Raw genomic sequence first — 24515 nt, 5'->3', positions numbered from 1 at the left:
AAAACCTTTTAAGTGCTCATACTCAGTCCCATTGCCAGGAGTGAAACCCAAACCTCCCGTATGACAAATCAATATCCAAGCCGACAGATCACACGGGATCTTCCTTATAGACCAGAACCATAGTCAATTCTTAGGTCCTTTTAAATATTAAACTCTTCACTTCCTCTCTCTACCTCTACCTGTGCGTCGCGCCTAACTTAGAACCGCCAAATCCCATTAAATCCCACCCTCACCAGCGACGCACGGTCTCCATAGGCTCCACGCGCCGCTTTTGCAGTCCCCCATTGGCCGGTTTATTGCCAGATGGCCTGCTCCCACGCCCTAGTCATCTTTGATCTCCTCGGATTCCGTGAAGCCCCGCCCTTCTCTTCTCCCCTTTGGCCCGTCTTCCCCAGCTGGCTATTTGGTTGGCCAGCGCGCTTGCCACTTACGTCATTCACCCGCGCCACCCGGAAGCCGCGGTTCCTACCAACCGTTTTTATTGCTGGCGGCCCTGAGGTAAAGGCCGCGCTTGGGTGTCCCTGGGTGGCCGGGTCCCCGAGTTGGGAGGGGCGGAAGGCTGAGCCCCCAGCTTGAGCCGGACAAGTCGATTCCCAGCGTTGAGAGGGTAGAGATGAACTGTGTGTGAGGCCAAACTGGAGCGGTCAACGTGGTCTTCCCCCTCCCCACTCCCCAGGAGCCCATCATGGCGACGCCCCCTAAGCGGCGGGCGGTGGAGGCCACGGGGGAGAAAGTACTGCGCTACGAGACCTTCATCAGTGACGTGCTGCAGCGGGACTTGCGGTGAGTGACAGTGCAGAGGGCGGGGCGTCTGGAACATTCCACGTGGTGGGTGGGGCGTTCAGAGTTAGGGCCAACCCTTTGGATTGGTGGGCGAGGCGTTCAGAGTCCGGCCCCGCGCTCCTTGGAGCGTGAAGTGGTGATGATATCCGGGGTGCAGTTTGGCTGGGACGTGGCGTTCATAGCAGGGGGCGTGTCAGCGCATGCGCGGCCTCCGATGTTTGACGGATTAGGGCTTGTTTTCTGGAGCCACAGTTCTCAGGTTCGAATCCTGGCTCGGCCATTCTTCATCCTTGTGAATACGTCATACCTCGCCTTTCTGTGCCCTATAAACTTCTCTGTGAAATGGGGAGTTTTCTGGAACCTTCCCCATGCAGTGGTTTTGAGTTTTTCATATGTCCCATCTTTGTAAATAATTTAGTAGCATGGATGCCTGAAACATAGTAGAGGTTCAATAAGTATGAAGAAATATTATTGCAATTTTTGTTAATCTAAGCAAGAAGTAAGGTGTTCAGAACTAGGACTATGAGCATCCTAAAAGGGATGGAGGATTTTTCTAGGGTGAGGATGGGACATTATGATTGGAGTTCAGTATTGGGAGTGTAGTAATAGTAATAATAGCTAACATGTAGAGAGTTTACCATTTGGTAGGCATTATTCTAGATGCTTTGAGTAAATGCTCATTTAATCCTAATGACTCTACAAGGTAATACTGTCATCTGCATTTTATAAATGGGGAAACCAAGTCCCAAACAGGTTCCTTACTTGCCAAAGCCACACATCTATAAAGGACAGAGCCCAGATCCAAACCCAGGCAGTCTGACCCAGAGCCCAAAATTAACTTGTACACTAAAAAGCCTTTTCAGCGTATGGTGACGTGAGAGTCTCAGAGGGTCATGATATGAGGTATACTAGGAGGAATGGGGCTGCCTATTGGTCACCATTGTACTTTCATCCCATCAGAAAGGTGCTGGACCATCGAGACAAGGTATATGAGCAGCTGGCCAAATACCTTCAACTGAGAAATGTCATTGAGCGACTCCAGGTAAAGACTATGGGGTTGGGTATCATTTTTTTGGTGTGTGTGGGTAAGGGAGGGAAATGGGAAGAGAGACTCCAGAGCCAAACCTGTCACCTGACCTAAGAGTTCACCACTGACCCCTACCTCTTTTTCCCTGGCCCCACAGGAAGCTAAGCACTCGGAGTTATATATGCAGGTGGATTTGGGCTGTAACTTCTTCGTTGACACAGTGGTGTGAGTGTCTACCCGCCCCTCTGAGCCCACAGGGTTCAGCTTACCCCTTCCCTCATGCAACATATATTTTTTTGAGTATCTTCTATGTACCAGGCACTATACGAGGTTTATTATCCCAGTAGGATATAAGCTAGGCGCTGGGGATGTGACAGTGAATAAAATAGGACAAAATCCCTGCCTTCCCAGAGCCTCAATTTGGGGAAGGGTGGGGAGCAAAACATACACTCTGCTAAACAGTGATAAGGACTTCCCCCGCACTTCCTCTAACCTCTCTTTCCTCAGCCCAGATACTTCACGCATCTATGTGGCCCTGGGATATGGTTTTTTCCTGGAGTTGACACTGGCAGAAGCTCTCAAGTTCATTGATCGTAAGAGCTCTCTCCTCACAGAGTAAGTCCATTCCATGAGGATAGTGTGTAAAAATACCACCATTTCCAACACTCTTCTCACTTTCCCCATGGCTGCCTAGAATGATACTTAAGGACTCATCTCCCCTCCTCCTCAGAGCTGGGGCTGAAGAAATGTGGTTGCAAAGCCCATGTATAGCACATAATAAGCATTCAAAAAATGATCTTTGTATCGTTCATTCATGCAGACATTTATTGGGAATCTTCTGTATGCCAGGCACTGTGCTTAGCAGTGGGAATGCAGCAGTGAACAAGACAGAAGAGTTCCTTGAAGGCTTAAAATCTAGAAGGACTATACTGTTATACATAAATACAATTATGACCAGATCCATGAGGTCTCAGCCTGTTAGAGTTGGTAACAAGAAAACTAGTTACCTGTGATTTCACTTCCTGCTAATTTTACTATTCATTCACTGTGTTCCTGCCACACTGACCTTCACATGCTTCTTTCAGCACCCCAAGAATGATCCCACCCCAGGGCAATTGCCGTAGCTGTTCTCTCTGCCTGCACTGCCCTTTTCCCCAGTACCCACATGGCTTCCTTTCTCCTCACTCATCTCGCTTAAATGTCGCTTCCTCGATGAGGCCCTCTGTAACCTAACTTTAAAATCACAGCCCCTGGCATGCTTGATTCCCCTCCGTCTACTTTTTTTCCCTAACACTTATCACCCCCTAATATTTACTGTGTAATTTCTTGCTTTCTCATATTGTCTCCTCCAATTAGAATGTAAGTTTTACAAAGGGGGAGCTTTGGTTTATATCCCGGGTGACTAGAGTAGTACAAACATAGAGTAAACACTCTGTTTTTGTTTTTAAGAGATGGTGTATCCCTGTGTTGCCCAGGCTGGAATGCAGTGACTGTTTACAGCTGCGATCATAGCATACTACGTCCTCAAACTCCTGGGCTCAAGCAGTCCCCTTGCTTCAGCCTGCCAAGTAACTGGGACTATAGGCGCACTGCTGTGCCTGGCTTTGTGTTTGTTGAAATAATTTGAAAGGGTATGCTGGAAGCAAATTAAAGTGGTTATTGAAGCAGATATGTGTTGGTGGTGATGGGGAGAGAAAGTGTGGGCTCCAGTTGAGTTTAAGGCAGGAGTGTCCAATCTTTTGGCTTCCGTGGGCTACATTGGGAGAAGATTTGTCTTGGGCCACACATAAAATACACTAATGCTAATGATAGCTGATGAACTAAAAAAAAAAAAAAAAAAAAAAAAAAGTTGCAAAAAAAATCACATAGTGTTTTAAGAAAGTTTATGAATTTGTGTTGGGCTGCATTCAAAGCCGTCCTGGACCGCATGTGGCCCACTGGTTGAGGGTTGGACAAGCTTGATTTATGGTTTTGTGCAGGGAAGGGCAGTTGGGAGCATAGATGAGGGATTTGAAATGTAGCTAGGGAGGGCCTCCCAGATGAAGGGACATTTGAATCATTTGACTGAGTGAAGAAGCCATGGGGCTATCTGGGGAAGAGCATTCCTGGCAAGAGGAATAGTGTGCCTGGCATGCTAGAGAAACTACCAAGAGAGGTGAGCTTGGTTTCAATGGAATGAGCATGGGGGCACTGAGAAATACACTTAGATTAACAACATCTCACAAGTGTGAATACCATTGATCTAAACTTCTTTGTTGGTTACATTTATGTCTTCCTACATTCATTTTTTCCAGAGTTGCCTCCCTTAGGGTTTCAGTAATTTTTATCTTTTCAAACCTTTCCAGTCATGGAAAGGACTAGCAGGTGTTAGTGGACCCAAAAGAACCTCAGACCTGCTGAGATTTCTGATTCTTGGTGTTCAGACCAATTAGCATATAGTTTAATGAAATGGCCTGCTTTCATGGTCAACACAATTCTGAACTGATGGTCATTTAGACCAAGTCCAGTTTGTTTGTTTTTGAGAAGGAATTTTGCTCTTGTCGCCCAGGCTGGAGTGCAATGGTGCGATCTTGGCTCACTGCAACCTCTGCCTCCTGGGCTTAAGGGATTCTCCTGCCTCAGCCTCCCAAGTTGCTGGGACTACAGGCACCCACCACCACTCCCGGCTAATTTTTGTATTTTTAGTAGAGACAGGGTTTTGCCATGTTGGCCAGGCTGGTCTCAAACTCCGACCTCAGGTGATCCGCCCACCTCAGCTTCCCAAAGTGCTGGGATTGCAGGTGTGAGCTACCGCGCCCAGCTAAAGTCCAGTTTGTATAAGAAGGCTTTCCTTGTTATGTCACAGGATTTCTGAGCCTATCAAATAGATTTTAATTTTTTTGAGATTCCATGTACTTCCCCAAAATGAAGTATTTAAATTGTCAGTGCCTGCCTCCCTTGCCTGGTCTTTTTGATATACTGACCTGGTCTATTAGTGTGATGAAAAATATGGTTGACTCTTACTGCTTTATTGTAATTAGTAGGACTGTCTAGATGTTTGATTTTTCTAAGAGGTGAGGATTTGAGTCTATGTAGCTGGCTCTCCTCTTTAAAATATTTGGTTACTTGGGATATACTTTGAACTAACTTACTGGTCATTTCATGTGATCAAAAGTGTCAGTTCTTCCTGTTCTTAGTATATTTCTTTCTTTGGGAAGTAGAAAGGATGAAATCTCTGTATATTCTTTCCTGGTGACACAGAAAGGAGTACACATCCATATCTCATGAATAGACATGTAATTATAGAAGAAACAGCATAACGGCTGGGCACGGTGGCTCACACCTATAATCCCAGCACTTTGGGAGGCTGAGGCAGGCAGATCACGAGGTCAGGAGTTCAAGACCAGCCTGGCCAAGATGGTGAAACCCTGTCTCTACTAAAAATACAAAAAATTAGCCAGGAGCGATGGCAGAGGTGTGTAATCCTAGCTACTCAGGAGGCTGAGGTAGGAGAATCACTTGAACTCAGAGGGTGGAGGTTGCAGTGAGCTGAGATCACGCCACTGCACTCCAGCCTGGGCGACAGAGTGAGACTCCGTCTCAAAAAAAAAAAAAAAAGAAGAAGAAGAAACAGCATAACTATATGACTATTCACACTGCCTTACATATTAAATCAGTAGTAATTTGCTTCTCCACATAACAAATAAAAATCAGTAGTGATAAACATCCCTTATGTGTTACAGCTAGCATTTAGTGAACTCTATTTTTCTCCCTTTTAAAATGTTGAACTCATAGGTTTTCATAAGCTAAGCTGATACCATTAACTAATTTTGTTCTCTTTTTTGATGTTTAAATTGTCCCTTAGGAGCTGATCAGGTTCATTCTTCCGTTCTTTAAGTATTACCCCCAGAATATTCTTGAAAGTATTCTTGCTCTCTGGCAACAACACCCATACTTCATTTATTTCCTGTCCCTAAACGTACACTCAACCAACTTCAGGTTCCTTTGAATGGAGTAATCACTTATTCATTCAGCATATGTTGGGTGCCTGCTCTGTGCCTCACACTGTTCTGGTCCCTGGGGATAGAGCAGGAAACAAAAAAGACCAAAATCTGCCCTCATACGGCTGACATTCTAGTCAGGGGAGATAAACAATAAATGAATGATGTAGTATGTCAGATGTTGACAGTGCTATGGAGAAACCATATCATGGAGATCAGAAGCATTACCTGCAATGAACAGTCGTGATTTTAAGAAGAATGGCTGACTGGATGTGAAGTGTGAGAGAGAGAGGAGTCCAGGTTTTTGGCTGAGCAGCTGGAAGGATGGAGTTGCCATTATCTGAGATGGAGAAGATAGGGGAGGAGTAGATTTGGAGGGGAAGGTCAGGAGTTTAGTCTGGAACCTGTTAAGTATGAGGTACTTATTAAACACTGAAGTGGAGTTTTAGAAGATGTCATTAAAACTCCTAGTCAAGTTCAAGAGAGAGTTCTGGGCTAGAAATAAAAACGTGGGAGATATTGGTATATGCATGGGTTCATACTACTTTTTTTTCCCAATTTAACATCCTGTCTTATTGCTCTCTACTTTTCCAACAGTATTTAGTTTCATTTACCCCTCAAACTGACTCCTACATTGACAGCACAATAAAATCCACATTCCTTATCATTATATCAAGACCCTGCCTGATCTAACCTCCTCCTACCTCTTGGACCTTGTCTTACGCCACTTTCCCTCACCACTCACTTAATTTCTAATGCTCTGACCTTACTGCCTGTCAAACAGCTCTTTGTTGCCTCTTGGCCTTTTTGTGGAAAAGGCCTTCCTACTGCTTAACCATTAGGCATTCTTCGGTTCCTTCTCATTCTTCATTCTTCAGAAAGGCCTTCCTTGACCCTTTATATCAATTAGGATTCTTTTGGGTGAGATCTGATCCAAACTGGCTTAGAGAAAAGGAGTCAACTGACTGGTTCATGTAATTCAACCTCCTTCCTCTGCCACAACCTTCCCTTGGCTCCCATCTCACTTAAGGTCAAAGCCAGGGTCCTTACCATGGCCTTGTAAGCTTCACACAGTCTGCCTCCCTCATTACCTCTCTGACCTCACCTCTTACATTCCCCCTTCACTTATTCTCCTTCAGCCAGAGTGGCCTGTTTGCTGCACCTCAAACATGCCAGGCACACACCCACCTCAGTGCCTTTGTGTTTGCTGCCCCTTGTGTGTGGAACACATCCTCCATATAGCCACCCTACTCAAAATTCACTGTCTTTTAAGTCTTTACTCAAGTGCTTCTCAGTGAAGCCATCCCTGAGCCCTCTATTTAAAATTGCAGCCCCCCCACTCCCATACTCCTTATTCGCTCTCATTTTTAAATTTTTTTATTGTAGTTAGAACCATCTGACACAACATTTTTTATTCCATCAGTTTTCTTGTCTGTCTCTCTTTACAAGAATTTGAAGTCCATCAGGCCAGGAGTTTTGTTTGTTGTGTTTGCTGCTATCTCCCCAGTGCCTAAAATCGCCTGGCATACAGTAGGCATTTAATAATCTTTGAATCAGTGAAAACCAGATGGTGGCTTGGCATTTCTGCATAGGAGTGAGCCAGGTGGAAATCATCCAAGATACAAGTAGATCTTGAAGTGATAAGGAAGGGTCCTCCTCATACTCATAAGTGGGGACCATTTTGCCCTTTGTTTCTTTTCTCTAGGCTCAGCAACAGCCTCACCAAGGACTCCATGAATATCAAAGCCCATATCCACATGTTGCTAGAGGTGAGAGCAGCTCACCCCACTACCAGACTCTGTGTTTAGGGTGGTGACCTGAAGAAGGGGGAGAGCGAAAGAAGGGAAGGACCATCTTTCCCTTTAAACTGGAGTCAAGGGAGGGAGGTCAGAGCAAGCCTGGGGGCGTAACCCAGACTCAATCTTTGTTCAGTCTCTTCTGTCCTCTTTTTCAGGGGCTTAGAGAACTACAAGGCCTGCAGAATTTCCCAGAGAAGCCTCACCATTGACTTCTTCCCCCCATCCTCAGACATTAAAGAGCCTGAATGCCTTTGAGTCACATGGCCCTTCTTTTTCCCCATAAACCCTGCTGGTTGCCACGGGGGCCTGTTCCTAGGGCACAAAGTTACTGAGAGACCCAGAGATCCAGTCTCTTTCTGTGGAACCTCTAAAATGCCCCAACAGTCCTGCCTCCAGCCTGTTGCCTGGCAGCATTTGCCAGTTGACCTTGTGCACTGCCCTCTCTCCTGTCATTTTGGCAACCTGGGCCCCCACCTCACCCTTCCATTCCTTTTCCTAGACACCACCCATTGAATTGCCATAGAGAATGGGCCAATTCATGGTGGAGGTTTGTTCATTCCCACAACAATCAAAGGGCCCTAAGGTTTACCCTTTCACACACCCAATCGTTACCCTAAATCCATCTCAGCCCTACCTTGTCCTAGCCCCTGCTATTGTAAGTGGTTCCAGCTTCCAATAGGCACGGAGCTGGATCCCGCTCTCCCTAGTCCGGCCCCTATTCTAGGTTGAGTCCAGCCTCCGCCAATCAACGCAGAGCCAGGTTCCTCCCCTTTTTAACTCTGGCCACAGTTCAACCCTGCCCTCTGAAGGCATTTCGTTTCTGCCACTCAATGCTCCTTCGTGTGCCTGATAGCCATCCTGCCCTCCTACCGCCGCTGTGTTCTAAATTCGTCTTCTACCCAGCTCTATGGTCTTCTCTAACCAAAGAATTGCCCTGCCCGCCTACGCGGAGCCCAGCCCGACCCACTCCCGCCGACTGCTACGCCCATTTCTATACAAGTCCTGCTTCCGCTGAGCAGCGTGGCGTGCGGCACCACCCCCTTGGTGTTTTGGCAGGGGTCTAGGAGTCCCTCATCCGCCAATCAGAGAAAAACAGGGCTACCCACCCCCGTCCTTGGAGGCTGTCTTCCATCAATCCCATGTAAGCCAATCAGTGTGAGGCAGCCCCCCGCCCCCTACACACACGCCCCGAGCCTCGTCAGTTGCTCACAGTCCGTCAGTCCTTGAGCCAATCGGCGTAGAGCACCGGGAAGGCCGAACGCGCCTCCTCGGGACTCCAGGGGCCGTGAGCGTTCCATCATTTCCCCTTAGGCCAATCACGGCACAGCTCTGTGGGGAAGGGCCCGTCCCCCAACCCCTCGAGGCCTTGCGGCCGATTAATAGCGCTTTGGCCAATCAGCGAGCGGCGGGACACTGGGCTCCTCCTCCCCGGGCCCACGTGAGCTGTAGGGAAACGCAGGGGCGGCTTCTAGGTGCTGCCGCCGCCGCCGCCGCCACCGCCACCACCACCGCCACCGCCGCCTCGGAACCCAGGCCTGGGGGGCGGTGGGGCCGCGTATGGAGCCCCCGCCCCCCGGAGCTGCCAACATTGCCAACGCCACCGCCACGCTACACACAGGTGAGCTCTGGGCCTGGAGGGTGGAGGGCCCCGTCCGTGACCCCACGTATCCTTCCCGCCCCCGCGCAAAGGATGTGGCTTGGCCGGTGGCCTGCTGGTGTTCGACTCCCCGCCGCCACCACCACGGCTGGTGGACCTGCGTGTGGCATTGCTCAAGCCCTTCGTCCCTTGTAGTGGATCTGACCGTGGCCTAACCTCCCCCTCCCGTTGTGTAATGGATCGGTCTGCGTGCTTATGTTTTTCCCCACGCCAACTTAGGGTGGACTCGTCCATAGGCTTTCCCCCTACCCCCACCCGCCCCCCACCCACCCCCACTTACAGGGAGCCAGCCTGTGACTGTGTTCAGCCCCCTTAATAGTAGGTGTATCTGAGTGTTTGGATTTCTCCTAGCCTCAACTTTCATAAGACCCGTTCGTGGCCTTGTTTATTCCACCCCTCCTGTACATTGTAGCGAAATCAATCCGTGGCGCCGCACCCCTCCGCATCCCTCTTTAACAGTGAGTCTACCTGAGTTTGTATTCCTGCCTCCTCCAGTCCCCCAATGCATCAGTCCATGGCTTTTTTCAGAACCACCTCCCCCCCGCCCCCACCACCACCACCATTTTATAGTGGATCAGTCTTCATGTTTGGATTCACGTCCCTTTAGCTATCAGTCCATTGCCCTATCTGCCCTCTCGTTTTCGTAGATTGTCACTCTAGCCCTTGGGGTTCTCTCTTATTTTTAATAGTGGGTCAGTTTAGTGCTTTATATCTCCCTATTTTCAGTAGCTCAGTCCATAGCCTTTTCCCTCTCTGCTTTGAATCAGTCTGTGTGATGGCTTTTCTCTCCCTTTACTGTGGTGCAGGAGTCTGTAAGGTTTTCTGCTCCCCTTCCCCTCAGGCGATGAGCCTCATCACCCCTTCCCTTTGCAGTGGATCTGTTCATTGGCCTTCCTCCCCCACACCCCTGTATGCTTGCACAGTCCCCCGCATACCGTCCCGTGAGTCCAGTGCTTTGTAATTGGGGGAAGGTCGGCCGTGTACTTTCAATTTCCTTCTTTTTTTTCCCCTTCCCAGAAGAGAACGTGCTGATCCTCTTTTCCTTGTGGAGCAGTGTATGGCCTTGCCTGTCCCTCACCTCTTAATAGTGGGTCAGCCTGATCACACTAGTAACCACAAAGACGTTCTGCCTCACTACAATAAGTGAATACATTAGCAACAGTGATGATGGTAATGCCAGTAGGAGCTAGCGTTTATTGAGCACCTGCTGTGTATCAGGCAGAGTGTTTCATATGAATGAGTTCCTTTAATCCTCACCACAACCCCATGAGATAGGTAGTGAGCGAGCTGGGCCATAGGAAGGTTAAATTCCTTACTCAAAGGTGGCCCAGGAAGTACTCAGGACACAGGATAATTTTTGAGGCTCCCCTCTTAGACCGCATCCCACCCCACGTGAGGCCTCAGTCCTTAAAAACCAAATTAGTTCCCACCTCCAAGCTTTTGTTCTTGCTGTTCCCTCTGCCTGCACAGTGGTCTTCATTCCCCACCTTCTCTCAGCACCCACCCACCCCCCAATACCAGCAGCTGTGTGACCTTCGATGTGTGATTTAACCACTTCCTCTCTGTACCTTTTTCTTCATTTGTGAAATGGGGGATCAGAACTAGAATCCCCTCCAGTGTAAATAAATATTACCTGTGAATTAATGGTGAAACAAGTAACCTTTCTAGCATTACCTCCTATACCTTCCCACCCCCTTACTGTGCTCCAACCACACTGGCTCCACCACACAGCTCCTCAAACATAGCAGGCATGGGCCAGCCTCAGGGCCTTTGCATTGGCTGTTCTTTGTGCCTTGAACACCACCCCCGGATCTCTGCATGGTTCCTTTCAGCACTCTGTTCAAATACCAACCCCCAAAGGATGTTTACCACACTGTGGTGTGTGGAATGCAGTATAAAAAGATACATGTATCAAAGATGTTTCTAAGAATGCCAGTTTATATATGAGTAAGGATTTTCCTCCTTTTCAAAAGGATGTGTTCACAAGACTGAGGTATGTAATATGCTCTGTAAAGTTACAAATATAAAAGCTGTTTCTAAGAGTGCTAGTTGTATATGTGAATAAGGACTGTGTTGTTGCATTGAAAGAATGTGTTCACAAAACTGTGGTGTGTAGCTGGGCACGGGTGTGCACCTATAGTCCCAACTACTCTGGAGGCCGAGGTGGGAGGATCACTTGAACCCAGGAGTTCCAGGCCAGCCTGGGCAACATAGTGAGATCCCTGTCTCTGAATAAAAACCAAAAAACAACCACTGTGGCGTGTGTAATACACTCTCCTAAAGGCACAGGCATAAGAGATGTTTCTAAGAGTGATTTGATTTTGTTGTACCTGGGTAGTGTTATTTCAGTAAAGATTGATTGTCACACCATGGTGCTTGGAATATACTATACGAAGGCACATGTATAAAGAAGAAGTTCCTAACAATGCTACTTGTAAAAACAAAAAAAGTCAACCCCTCCCTGGCCATCTGAAGCTGCACACCCAGCAGGGCTCAAGCCAGGTCCCTGCTTTGTCCCATTGCCCTTTATCACTGTCTGACACACTGTGTGGGTTGTTTGTTGTCTGTCTCTCCACATTAGAATGTGAGTCCCATGAGGACTCAGTTTTTGTCTGCTCATTCACTGCTATGTCTCCAGCAACTGAAAATGTACCAGGTAAACAGCAGATGCTCAATAAGAATTTATCCCATGAATAAATGGGAAAAAGATAATTTCAGACACCAGCATAGGGGTCAGATGGGGAAGAAGAAGGGATATGAGAGCTAGTTAGTTGGGGCTGTTCATGCAACCAACCTTTACTGAGCCCCTCGTGAGTACCAGGCACTCTTCTAGGTGCTGGAATATGGCAAGGAACAAAACAGGCCGAAATATCTGTGCTTGTGGAGCAGACATTTATTAAAGTTGGGGAGGCCGGGCGCGGTGGCTCACGCCTGTAATCCTAGCACTTTGGGAGGCCGAGGTGGGCGGATTGCCTGGGCTCAGGAGTTCGAAACCAGCCTGGGCATTACGGTGAAACCCCGTCTCTACTAAAATACAAAAAATTAGCTGGGCATGGTGGCGTGCGCCTGTTATCCCAGTTACTTGGGAGGCTGAGGCAGGAGAATTGCTTGAACCCAGGAGGCGGAGGTTGCAGTGAGCCAAGATTGCACCACTGCACTCCAGCCTGGGTGACAGAGTGAGACTCTGTCTCAAAAAAAAAAAAAAAAAAAAAAAAAAAAACCAAATTAGGGAGACAGACTATGTGAACAAAATAAATACGTTAAATTAGCATAATAGACAAATGCTGAGAAGAAATAATGAAATAGGGCAGGTAGGAATCGAGTCTTGGGGAGTGGTTGAAATCTTAGGCACAGGGAAGATGACTCTTGAATTAGGGCCTCACGGTGGAGAGGGAGGGAGCCTTAATGTCTAGGGGAAGAGCATACCAGGCAGAAGGAAGCGCCAGTGCAAAGGCCCTGAGGTGCGATGGTGCCTGCCATGTTCAAGGACGGCCAGTGTCGTCCAAGAACATCAAGGCGGCCAGTGTGGCTGGAGCAGAGTGCGGGGAGGGGCAGAAGGTGAGGTCACACAGGTGATTGGAGCCAGATAGTGCAGGCCGAGGTGATACATAGGATAGGATTGCAGGGGCAGGGGGAGAAGGATGACACAGTAGCTAATAGCTAGTATCTGTGGAGTATCTACCACACATCAGAGGCACTTTTTTGTTCAAATACCACCCCCCAAAGGATGTTTACCACAGGGTGGTGCCTGGAATGCAGTGCAAAAAGATACATGTATCAAAGATGTTTCTAAGAATGTCAGTTTATATATGAATAAGGATTTTCCTCCTTTTCAAAAGGATGTGTTCACAAAACTGAGGTATGTAATATGCTCTGTGAAGGCACAGGTATGAAAGCTGTTTCTAAGAGTGCTAGTTGTATATGTGAATAAGGACTGTATTGTTGCATTGAAAGAATGTGTTCACAAAACTGTGGTGTGTAACTGGGCACAGAGGCTGAGGTGGAAGGATTACTTGAGCCCAGGAGTTCCAGGCCAGCCTGGGCAACATAGTGAGATCCCTGTCTCTGAAATAAATAAATAAATAAAAATAACCACTGTGGTGTGTGTAATACACTCTCCTAAAGGCACAGGCGTAAAAGATGTTTCTAAGAGTGATTTGATTTTGTTGTACCTGGGTAGTGTTATTTCAGTAAAGATTCATTGTTACGCTATGGTGCTTGGAATATGCTATACAAAGGCACATGTATAAAAAAGAATTTCCTAACAATAGTACTTGTAAAAAAAAAAAAAAAAGTCAATCCCTCCTTAAGTCTTTTACAGAAGTATTTTACAGAATTGACACATTTAATGCTCACAGAAGCCTTGGAGGGTGCATGTACTTTTGAGAATATTTGACTTTGAGAGTAAAATATCCCCATTTTACAGATGAGGAAACAGGCACAGAGAGGCTGAGTAACTTGCCCAAGGTAACCTTGAGCCAGAATAGCCAGAACAGGGGCAGAGGAACATAAGGCTGAAGACCCAGAAAGAACAGATTTGCAAGAGCGGGCAGGTTATTTGGCACCTTCGATCACGCAGAGGAAGAATGAATTCTTCCTGGAACGCGATGATTGTGTAATTGAGTCCATGAAGTGAGGGAAGAGCTCTCCCTGAGGGGAGAGCAGCCCGTGCTTACCCTCAGAGGTTGGAACTGTCTCGGAACGGTAGATAGTTCAGGGTGGCTGCCTCAGAGCCTTTGTACACGCCGTTCACTCCGCCTGGAGGCCCTCCCCGACAGAGGGCAGCCTGGCTTGCTACCTCCCCTGCTTCAGGCCAGGTGTCACTTCCTTGGGGAAGAACTCCTTGCACACCCTGTGTAAAACAGCATTCCTGTCACTCTCTAGGATCTTAGCCTTCTCTGTTTCTCTTCGTGGAGCACTGGTGGTGTAAGGTGGCTAGGATTGCTCACTAGAGCCATACCACTTATGTTTTGAATTCCGGCTCTGCCGACTTCCAGCTGTGTGACTTGGGCAGGTTACTTTTCTGTACCTCCATTGCCTCATGTGGAAAATGGAGGAAATGGTAATTCCCACCCTTTAATGGTGGTTTGAGGATTCAGTGAGTTAAATGATTCAAAGAGTGTGCAGCACATGGTAAGCATCGTATGCCTGGCTTGCATTTTTAAATTATTAAAATGTATTCATAGCATACCCGTAGGTGTCTGACAGGCCTCTGAAACTGACCATCTCCAAAACTGGCATGACCCCCCTCAAAACTTACTCTCCTGCGAGGCTCCCACCTCAGCTGACCACAGTGCTGTCCTTGTGGGTAATTAGGCCACAAACCTAGACTCACCCTGGACCCTTCTCTCACCTCCCCCAGGCAGGCTATCTGTCAGCAAGTCCTATTCTGTGTTCAGGCTTTCTCCAGAACCCAGCCACTTCTCACCAGCCCCACTGCTACCACCATCGTCTACCGCAGTGGCCTCTTCAGCCCCGATAGTCTATTCTCCTCACAACCGCCAGGGGGATCCTGTTAAAATCTCAGTCACAGCCTGTCATCCCTCTGTTCACAACCCTCTTGTGGCTCCTGTCTCACTCAACGTCCTGACAGCGCCCGAAAAAGCCTGGCTCAGTCTGGCCCCCGTCACTCTGTTCACCTCTCCCGCTGCCTCCCTGCTCTCCCTCCAACCCGTGCCGGCCTCCTCTCCCCCTGTCACCTACCAGTCTCCAGCCTTGGGCCCTTCACACTGGCTGCCACTTCCACCTGGCTCGCTGCTCTCAGATACTCACGAGCCCAGTTCCTTCACTTCCTTCAGGTCTCTGCCCGGTTGTCCCCTCGTTGGTGACTACTCTCCCCTGACTCTCCATGTGAAAGGAACAACTCTCCCCTGCTTGATTTCTTCTCCCATAACCCTTCCCACCATTCGACGCACTCTTGTACATGTTTGCCTTGTTTCTCACCTGCCTTGCCTGCTAAGATGTGAGCTCCTCTGGAGCAGGCATTGTTGTCTGTTTCGTTCTCGGCTGTATCCGCAGCACCTGGCCCACTCACCAAAAGCTTGCTAAGTGAAGGAGATGGAAAGAAGTAAACATATCCAAGCAAGGCAGATTGCTAGAACTCTTATGAGGGGTCAAGTGGGAGAAATGACAAAATACAAAGCCGTATGTGCTATTGAAGCTGGAAGCCCACCGTGACCTTTCACTCAGCTGATAGGTGCTGTTGCAGCTGAAAGAGGAACTGGTAAAATTGCCTGTCTTTGCCACCAGGAGTCACTCTGAACTCTTTGGGCTTTTGAAACAAGCCTGCCTGCAAAACAAATTCAGTGAGGTCTCTGGTGACAGGACTCTCTAATCGGACACTTCATGGCTTTGTGACTTGTATAATTGAACAGGAAGCTCATGTTTATTTCCAGTTTGCTCTCAGGAAAGAAAGCAGTAATGGGGTGACAGGGAGGATCCTGTTCTTTGAGGGACATGCTAAGAGGAAGCAGTTGGTGTGAGGGGCCATTTAGTCTAATGGTGAGATGCTTAGCCAACTGGAACCTGACTGCCTGGCTCCACATGCTGGCTCTGCCACTTGTGGACTGTGGAAGGTACGTAGACATTTGTGCCTCCGCTGCCTCATTTATAAATTAATGACAGTAAGACTACCTACTTCTCAGAGGCGTGATAAGGGATAAATGAGTCAATGCCCATTAAAAAAATATAACAGTACAGGTGTACATGCCCTTACCCAAAACCCCTGGTGCCAGATGCGTTTCAGAATTTCAATTTCTTCAGATTTCAGGAAGGTAACATGATGCATATACGATGTTACATAACACCCCTTAGTAAGCTCTGCAGTCGGCTGTGTTCATATTTATGCAGCAAAATGTATGAACACTCTCACACTAAGTGAGAATCAATAAAGACCAGAAAGGGCCTTGTTTCATTTCAAATCAGGTTTTGCTGCCAAAAGAGGTATAAGAAGCTTTCTGCTTTTAGAGCATTTTGGATTTTGGAATAGCAGATAAGGGACTATGAACAAATCAGAAACTAATATTTAGAGCTTATCATATACCTCAGGCATATAATATTTAATCTATACAATATCTTCATGAACTAGGTATTGTTATCCCCATTTTAGCAATGGGCATATCATTATCCCTGTTTTACACATGAGAAAATTGAGGTACAAAGAGGTTAAAGAATATCAGCCAAGCGTGGTGCCTCATGCCTATAATCCTAGTACTTTAGGAGGCCAGGGAGAGAGGATTGCTTGAGCCTGGGAGTTCAAGAACAGCCTGGGCAACGTAGTGAGACCCCATTTCTAAAAAGAAAAGAAAAAGAATATGCACAGGGTCACACAGCTAATAAGTGGCAGAACCAGGATTCAAACACTGGCAGTCTGGCCCTAGTGCCTGGGCAGTTGTCCAGCAGGTCATATTGCCTCTGCTTAGAACAGTGCCTGATGTGTATTAAGCTCTCAGTAGATGTTAATTATTGCTGTCATCGAGAAAGAGAACATTCAGAGCCGAGCATGGTGTCTCACACCTGTAATCCCAGCACTTTGGAAGGTCAAGGTGGGAGGCGGGTGGATCACTTGAGGTCAGGAGTTCAAGACCAGCCTGGCCAACATGGTGAAACCATGTCTCTACTAAAAATACAATAATTAGCCGGTCGTGGTGGTGGGTACCTGTAATCCCAGCTATGCGGGAAGCTGAGGCACGAGAATCACTTGAACCTGGGAGGCAGAGGTTGCAGTGAGTCAAGATTGTGCCACTACGCTGCTCTCCAGCCTGGGCGACAGAGAGAGACTCCATCTCAAAAAAAAAAAAAACAAAGAGAACATTCAGGGATAGTAACAGGACAGAGAGATCAGGCGTTCAGTTTTAGGACGGCTTCATAAAGGAAAGGACCTTCAAGGTGGAACTTGAAAGATGAGAAAGACTGCTAGGCAGAAGAAGGAAGCCCCACGTGGAGTGAGCAGCCTTTGCAAGGCTCTGGCAAAAAAAACCTGAAAAACTTAACATTTATATGGTAGAATTTATATGGTATGTAGAAGATACAGATAACACTCAAATAAGGGGGATGGAACTAATTTTCTATTCTTGCTGTAATAAATTATCACAAATTTAGCTGCTTAAAATAACATATTTGTGGCTGGGTGCAATGGCTCACGCCTGTAATCCCAGCACTTTGGGAGGCCAAGGCAGGTGGATCACAAGATCGGGAGTTCGAGACCATCCTGCCTAACACAGTGAAACCCCGTCTCTATTAAAAATACAAAAAAAACTAGCCAGGCGTGGTGACGGGCACCTGTAGTCCCAGCTACTCGGGAGGCTGAGGCAGGAGAATGGCGTGAACCCGGGAGGTGGAGCTTGCAGTGAGCCAAAATGGCGCCACTGCACTCCAGCCTGGGTGACAGAGCGAGACTCCGTCTCAAAAAAAAAAATTTTTTTTTTAAATAATGAGTTATATTTATAGCTGTTATACCTGTTGACCTGAGGAGAATTTTGAGAGTCCACAGAAAAAAAAAAAAATTGTTATAGGTCAGAAGTCCCATACTGGTCTCAGTGGGCTGAAATCAAGGTATTGGCAGGGTTGTGTTCCTTCTGGAGGCTCTAGGGGAAAATCCATTTCCTGCTCATTCAAGTTGTTGGCAGAATCCAATTCCTTGAGGTCGTAGGACTGAATTCCCTGTTTCTTTACTGTCTATCAGCTGATGGCCATTCCCAGCTTTAAGAGGCTACCCACAGTCCTTGGCTCTGAGCCCCCTTCCTCCATCTTCAAAGCCAACAATGGCAGGTTGAGTCCCTCTCACATTTTGAATCTCCCCTGCCTCTTCTGTCATCACATCTCTGAGCTACCTTTCTTTCTTCATCATCTGCTTTTCAGAGCTCATATGATTAGATTGAATTTAATCAAATAATCCAGAAATAATCTCCCTGTCTTAAGGTTTGTAACCTTAATTTCATCTGCAAAGTTCTTTTCTGCTACGTAGTATAAATAACATACAGGTTCCAAGGATTAGGATGTGGAACAGGGGTGGCATCATCTGGCCTACCACAGTCTGCCCTCTGACCGCCACAGATTCACATTTGTCCCACAGGCAAAATACATTCACACCATCCTAAGATACTCATGAGTTGTATCCCATCACAGGGAGCATCCCAAGCTGGATTGGGGAGCTAGAAGTTAGTCTGGGAATGTTTAGGGAATGATGGTAGGGTTTGAGGACAGAGATGGAGAAAAGATGACAAAAAAAGGAATCCTCCTCCCCCTGACCTCTGCCCCTCCTATGTCCACAGCCTCTCAACTCAGCTGTTTGCCCTCCAGGTACCCCTGGGATGGCGTGAGCACTCCCCCAGCGATGGACCCATCTGTGACGCTGTGGCAGTTTCTGCTGCAGCTGCTGAGAGAGCAAGGCAATGGCCACATCATCTCCTGGACTTCACGGGATGGTGGTGAATTCAAGCTGGTGGATGCAGAGGAGGTGGCCCGGCTGTGGGGGCTACGCAAGAACAAGACCAACATGAATTACGACAAGCTCAGCCGGGCCTTGCGGTACTACTATGACAAGGTACAGTCTCTCAGACCAGGGCTGGGACCCCCCCTAACATTTATGTCAGAGATTTTATTTTGTTTTGATTGCCATAGCTATGACTTTGAAAACAATGTTAAAATTTATCAGTTTTTAACCCATCCATTGGTACTGTCAGGCCAGTATTGGGCCCCTAAGCACTATCTCACCTACTTTCTTGTCTTACTGCTTTGGCAAAAACCATCATTGCATTATTAATACTGACTCCTACTCCCACTCTGAGATCCCCACAGTGATGCTGCCCTGCCATGCGCATTTCATTTTCGTGTCATATTCCTATAGCCAACATTTTGAAAACATGGTTAATAATGGCTGGTCCTCATTCTGTCCTCTGGAAGCCCTAGACCAGTGCTGGGCTTCCCTAGTTATTTCATAATCTTCTCTTATTCCAGAATATTTCATATTCCTAGAATCAAAACCTCCCTGACAGTATTATACCAACTTTTGCTTACTTTGTCCTCTGGGACCCCAACATTTTTAACCAATTATTTTCTTATTCCTTAAGCTAAAACCTCTGTAACAACATGTTTAGTACCAGCTTCCACACCCTATCTTCTTAAATTCCCAGAGCAGCACTGGTCTACCCCAATATTTATATCAATTGTTTTCATTATCTTATTCCTACAGCTAAAATTTAAAATTTCCCCCATTCTGCCCTCTCAGACCCCCAGGCCACTGCTGGGTTTCCCCTCCCCCCAATATTTATACAAGTTATTTCATCTTCTTATTCCTCCTGCTGAAACTTCCAAACAATATTCATGAATATCCCTTTTCGTTCCTCTTTTGAGAAACACGGGCCCACCCTGTGACATATCTGACCAGCACTAAGACTTCCGCAGAATGCCCTAGTGCTCCCACACTCCTCTTGCCCGTGCCCCCAAGAACAGCCCTGGACCTATGCTGCATACCCTTCATAGTTTATGGCATTTATTCCACTTTCATATTTTATTCCTTGAGCTCAACCCTCCAGAACAATATTAGTAATGAGGCTCCCTCACTGTGCCCTCTGGGAACGCTAGGTCATCTCTGAGACCCACCAGACCTGAAAAACCCCAAACATGCTCTGTGACCCACCCAAGCCAGCCTTGATATAGGCCCTCTCCCAATATTTATACCAGTATTTTTAATATTCTTGTCTAATTGCTGTTAGTTACTTCATTTTCTTACCGCTTTAGCTTCAACCTCCACAGTGGTATTAATAATGAGGCCTCCTCGCCCTCTCCTCTGCAGTGACCTTGCCCTATTCCACTTCTGTGTCATTAGCTTCAAATAATCCTCTGTATTAATAATTCATCGCCCCATCCATCTATATTAATTTACTTTCTTCCAACATTTATATCAGTTACTTCATTTTCTTGTCTTACTGCATTTGCTAGTCTCCAAAACTGTGTCCTGACAGTCACCCACAAGGCCTGGCCTGTGAACCCCTGGTTCTTGGAGCCAAGAAGACTTGCTCCCACACCTACTACCTTCCCTTCACGGGCCCCATTGTGAAGAGGAGCCACAGTGTGGAGGGGGTGGGAAAATCAGATAGATAGACCTGGAGAGTGACAGAGGGAGGCTTGGAAAGGGGTGGATGGGAAGGGGCTTAAAGAAAGAATTGTTGTGGAGAGAAGAGAGAAAGGGGAGGAACTAGGGAGGGGTATAGATAAGGGGAATCTAGGGGGAGAGGAAAGAGGTAGAAACCAACGGGAGAGGAAATGGGCTGATAGGCTGAGAGGGGAACTTACAGAGGAGGGACAGGAAAGCCAGAGAGGGGCAAGTGGGAAGAGAGCCACTAGGAGAAGAGAAACACCACTCCACCCCAACATACACACACCCTGCCTCCAGCCTGCCCCTTTCCTCTCAGGCCCTCTGTTCCTCTCCTCCCTTTCTAGAACATCATCCGCAAGGTGAGCGGCCAGAAGTTCGTCTACAAGTTTGTGTCCTATCCTGAGGTCGCAGGGTGCTCCACTGAGGACTGCCCGCCCCAGCCAGAGGTGTCTGTTACCTCCGCCATGCCAAATGTGGCCCCTGCTGCTGTACATGCCACCCCAGGGGACACTGCCTCTGGAAAGCCAGGCACACCCAAGGGTGCAGGAATGGCAGGCCCGGGTGGTTTGGCACGCAGCAGCCGGAACGAGTACATGCGTTCGGGCCTCTATTCCACCTTCACCATCCAGTCTCTGCAGCCACAGCCACCCCCTCATCCTCGGCCTGCTGTGGTGCTCCCCAATGCAGCTCCTGCAGGAGCAGCAGCGCCCCCCTCGGGGAGCAGGAGCACCAGTCCAAGCCCCTTGGAGGCCTGCCTGGAGGCTGAGGAAGCCGGCTTGCCTCTGCAGGTAAGGACTGGAATATAGAAATCCAGTAAGAGGAGGCAGTAAAGAGGACGGATGTGTAATCCCCGGATGATGAGGGAGGCTGGTAGAAGAGACATAGTGCTCCTGTTAAAGGAGATAATGGTGGAAGGAAGAACACAGACATCCTCTTAGAAGGAGGGATGGGACAGAGAGCTACACAAACCCTGAGACAGAAAGGGGAGAATACTGTGCTACAGTTAGTAGCTGCCGAACATGTAGGTGCCTGAAATATATTTGTTTAATGCACTAGTTCTCACACTCTAGCGCTCATCAGAATCACCTGTAGGGCTTGTTAAACCACAGATTGCCAGGCACACCCCCAGAGTTTCTGAATATGTGGGGCTGGGGAGGGGCCCAATAATTTGTATTTTTAACTTGTTACCAAATGAGGCAGATGTTGCTGGTTCAGAGGAAGGTAAATTTTTGAGAACCACTGTTTTAATGAATGAGGATGATATCCCTCAGATTCCCACCTGCTTCAGGTTGTCTTACCCCAAGTCCCCTGTCCCATAGGAGGACTTGCCCCAGAGGAAGCCCTACTTCCTTGATGAAGTCCTATGTCCTGTTGGAGAACCTGCTCTGATGTCCCCAGTACCAAGTGCCACTTTCCCGGGGAAATCACTGGGTAGCCCACAGGAGAATCCTGTGGCCCCAACAATCCTTACCCTCTTTGTACCTGCTCCTCTCCCAGGTCATCCTGACTCCGCCCGAGGCCCCAAACCTGAAATCGGAAGAGCTGAATGTGGAGCCAGGTTTGGGCCGGGCTTTGCCCCCAGAAGTGAAAGTGGAAGGGCCCAAGGAAGAGTTGGAAGTTGCCAGGGAGAGAGGGTTTGTGCCGGAAACTACCAAGGCCGAGCCAGAAGTCCCTCCACAGGAGGGCGTGCCAGCCCGGCTGCCCGCGGTTGTTATGGACACCGCAGGGCAGGCGGGCGGCCACGTGGCTTCCAGCCCTGAGATCTCCCAGCCACAAAAGGGCCGGAAGCCCCGGGACCTAGAGCTTCCACTCAGCCCAAGCCTGCTAGGTGGGCCAGGACCCGAACGGACCCCAGGATCGGGAACTGGCTCCGGCCTCCAGGCGCCTGGGCCGGCGCTAACTCCATCCCTACTTCCTACACATACATTGGTGAGTGCCTGGGGAGGTGTGGGATGGGTGGGTGCCAACCCCAATGGGACTGGCATGTGGCAGGTGACTAACGGGAATCAGAGGAGGGCGAATGTGGTTGTCCCTGAAGAGGGTGGAGCCTTCGAGTGTGATTGACTGGGCTGACGCTGGACTGGAGGGATGGGGTTTGATTAGTGAAGGGCAGGGCTGCGGACTTTTGTGGGTGGGACCAAGGGGCTTTCTGTGGGACTGTTTCTGGGTTGGGGTGTGGCTTAAGGAACCTGAGCAGGGCTTTTTGGTCTGGGATTTGCATATGGGATTTCACGGGTGGGACATGAGTTAGAAGTTGACCCTGAGCTGTTTGGATGGTGACTTGAGAGGTTTGAGAGCAGCATTTGGATAGGGTCTTGTGGGTCGTCTTGACCAATGAGGTCTCTAACTGAGGGTGGGCTCTCGGGAATAGGGAGTGGGGGGTGTATACGGAGTTTGAGAGATTGTAGGCATGGCCTCCATAGTTACCATCTAGGTGTGTGCACTTTGGGGAGTGACCCTGGGAGTGTGAGTGGGAATCTGTGGTGGGGCTAGGCCCAAGTCCCTTCCAGCATCCCACATCTACTCTCTACTCACTTGAGCTCCGACCACCCTCTCCCCACAGACCCCGGTGCTGCTGACACCCAGCTCGCTGCCTCCCAGCATTCACTTCTGGAGCACCCTGAGTCCCATTGCGCCCCGTAGCCCGGCCAAGCTCTCCTTCCAGGTAGGATCCTCTTTCCCCATTTTGGACAGGGTGACAGACCCAAGAATGGCCCCCATCTGTGACCTCTCCCTCTTTTTACCCCCAGTTTCCATCCAGTGGCAGCGCCCAGGTGCACATCCCTTCCATCAGCGTGGATGGCCTCTCGACCCCCGTGGTGCTCTCCCCAGGGCCCCAGAAGCCATGACTACTACCACCACCACCGCCACCACCACCACCCCTCCTTCTGGGGTCACTCCATCCATGCTCTCTCCAGCCAGCCATCTCAAGGAGAAACATAGTTCAACTGAAAGACTCATGCTCTGATTGTGGTGGGGTGGGGATCCTTGGGAAGAATTACTCCCAAGAGTGATTCTCATTATCTCCTCCACAGAAAACACACAGCTTCCACAACGTCTCTGTTTTCCGTCAGTCCCCCAGTGGCCGCCCTTACACGTCTCCTACATCAATGGTAGGGGCGGTTTATTTATTTATTTTTTGAAGGCCACTGGGAGGAGCCTGACCTAACCTTTTAGGGTGGTTAGGACATCTCCCCCACCTCCCCACTTTTTTCCCCAACACAAGACAATCGGGGTCTGGCTTGAGAACGACCTTTCTTTCTTTATTTCTCAGCCTGCCCTTGGGGAGATGAGGGAGCCCTGTCTCCATTTTCAGATGTGAGTAGAAGAGTTAGTTTGTTTTGTTTTATTATTCCTGGCCATACTCAGGGGTCCAGGAAGAATTTGTACCATTTAATGGGTTGGGAGTCTTGGCCAAGGAAGAATCACACCCTTGGAATAGAAATTTCCACCTCCCCAGCCTTTCTCTCAGACAGCTTATCCTTTTTCAACCAACTTTGGCCAGGGAGGAATGTCTCTTTTCTTCTTCTTCCCCCTGAAAAGCCATTCCTTTGTCTGCCAACCTCCCTGGGGTCCTGCCTGTTTCCTCCCAATGGAGGGTTTTTTTGCGGGGTGGTCCCCGTCTGGGGGGCCCCTCCAGCCAGTTCTCCAGGTCTCCCTGTCTCTCCCCCGCTGCCATTTTGATAGTATAATCTATTTTTAAATGGGGCTTTTCAATAGGGGAGAGGGAGTCATCTCTTCCTATATTTGGTGGGGTGGGTGGGAAGGAAGGGATTTGGGGGGGAATCTTCCTGCCGCCTCCCCCCTCCAAGTGTTTATTTTTGATACCAAACGTGTATTTTCAGTTCCCTCCCTCCCAGCCCCCCAATTTCCTGCGGGCGGGTACAAAGGACCCTTTCAATGTCCCTGGAGTTGGGAGGGAGGAATGGGGGACATAAAGCCTGTCCTGTCTCTATTCTAGGCAAGAGAGAGCGGGTTCAAAAGACTCCCGGGCTCACCTGTTAGCGCTGGCCCAGCCCAGGCCTCGGGACCTGGGGGTTGGTGATTTGGGGGACGGTGCTACACTCGTCTCCACTGTTTGTTTTACTTCCCCGAAATGGACCTTTTTTTTTTCTAAAGAGTCCCAGAGACTGGGGAATTGTTCCTGTAAATATATATTTTTCAAAGTGAT

At 48.5% G+C, this 24515-nt stretch overlaps 3 protein-coding genes and 2 long non-coding RNA genes across 17 annotated transcripts in view; 3 read left to right on the top strand and 2 right to left on the bottom strand.

Moving 5' to 3' along the window:
* LOC144338585 (uncharacterized) overlaps positions 1-795 on the bottom strand; it is a 30713-nt gene extending 29918 nt beyond the window's left edge. For 6 of the 7 annotated variants that reach the window (XR_013412826.1, XR_013412827.1, XM_077988622.1 and 3 more), the window contains exon 1: positions 474-795. Coding sequence is in view for 5 of the 7 variants with exons in the window: in XM_077988622.1 (XP_077844748.1) it covers positions 474-687 (214 nt within the window). In the remaining 2 variants the exon portion in view is untranslated. Of the gene's footprint in view, positions 1-233 lie in introns of all 7 variants that reach the window. The other variant, XM_077988624.1, reaches the window with a different exon arrangement.
* On the top strand, positions 430-7844 carry UXT (ubiquitously expressed prefoldin like chaperone). Its single transcript, XM_015127299.3, has 7 exons — positions 430-498; positions 677-783; positions 1744-1825; positions 1968-2035; positions 2318-2425; positions 7496-7559; positions 7745-7844. The coding sequence occupies exons 2-7, from the start codon at positions 686-688 to the stop codon at positions 7796-7798; spliced, it is 474 nt and encodes a 157-aa protein (XP_014982785.1). The 5' UTR covers positions 430-498; positions 677-685; the 3' UTR covers positions 7799-7844.
* Positions 830-15270, bottom strand: LOC144338588 (uncharacterized). The gene is made up of 3 exons (XR_013412830.1): positions 15190-15270; positions 13923-14098; positions 830-1213 (listed from the first exon to the last, which is right to left on the bottom strand). It is a non-coding gene; the product is annotated as an uncharacterized LOC144338588 (long non-coding RNA).
* Positions 2631-3477, top strand: LOC144338587 (uncharacterized). The gene is made up of 2 exons (XR_013412829.1): positions 2631-2797; positions 3260-3477. It is a non-coding gene; the product is annotated as an uncharacterized LOC144338587 (long non-coding RNA).
* ELK1 (ETS transcription factor ELK1) lies at positions 9020-24515 on the top strand. Of its 7 annotated transcripts, none has more exons than XR_013412593.1 (7): positions 9020-9207; positions 18547-18790; positions 20689-21132; positions 21842-22273; positions 22908-23009; positions 23095-23457; positions 23619-23678. XR_013412593.1 is itself a non-coding variant. In XM_077987959.1 (7 exons), exons 3-7 carry the CDS (start codon positions 18581-18583, stop codon positions 23191-23193), a joined length of 1287 nt encoding a protein of 428 aa, XP_077844085.1. In that variant the 5' UTR covers positions 9020-9207; positions 9598-9704; positions 18547-18580; the 3' UTR covers positions 23194-24514.

This window comes from Macaca mulatta, chromosome X, assembly GCF_049350105.2.
Source record: "Macaca mulatta isolate MMU2019108-1 chromosome X, T2T-MMU8v2.0, whole genome shotgun sequence".
Taxonomy (NCBI): Eukaryota; Metazoa; Chordata; class Mammalia; order Primates; family Cercopithecidae; genus Macaca; species Macaca mulatta.
This window is presented reverse-complemented; position numbering and strand designations above follow the sequence as displayed.

Coding starts and splice junctions, on each gene's coding strand:
- UXT (XM_015127299.3), top strand. CDS start 686: ATGGCGACGCCCCCTAAGCGGCGGGCGGTGGAGGCCACGGGGGAGAAA. Junction 784..1,743: donor GTGCTGCAGCGGGACTTGCG/GTGAGTGACAGT, acceptor TCATCCCATCAG/AAAGGTGCTGGACCATCGAG. Junction 2,426..7,495: donor AAGAGCTCTCTCCTCACAGA/GTAAGTCCATTC, acceptor TCTTTTCTCTAG/GCTCAGCAACAGCCTCACCA.
- ELK1 (XM_077987958.1), top strand. CDS start 18,509: ATGTCCACAGCCTCTCAACTCAGCTGTTTGCCCTCCAGGTACCCCTGG. Junction 18,791..20,688: donor TGCGGTACTACTATGACAAG/GTACAGTCTCTC, acceptor CTCCCTTTCTAG/AACATCATCCGCAAGGTGAG. Junction 22,274..22,907: donor TACTTCCTACACATACATTG/GTGAGTGCCTGG, acceptor CTCTCCCCACAG/ACCCCGGTGCTGCTGACACC.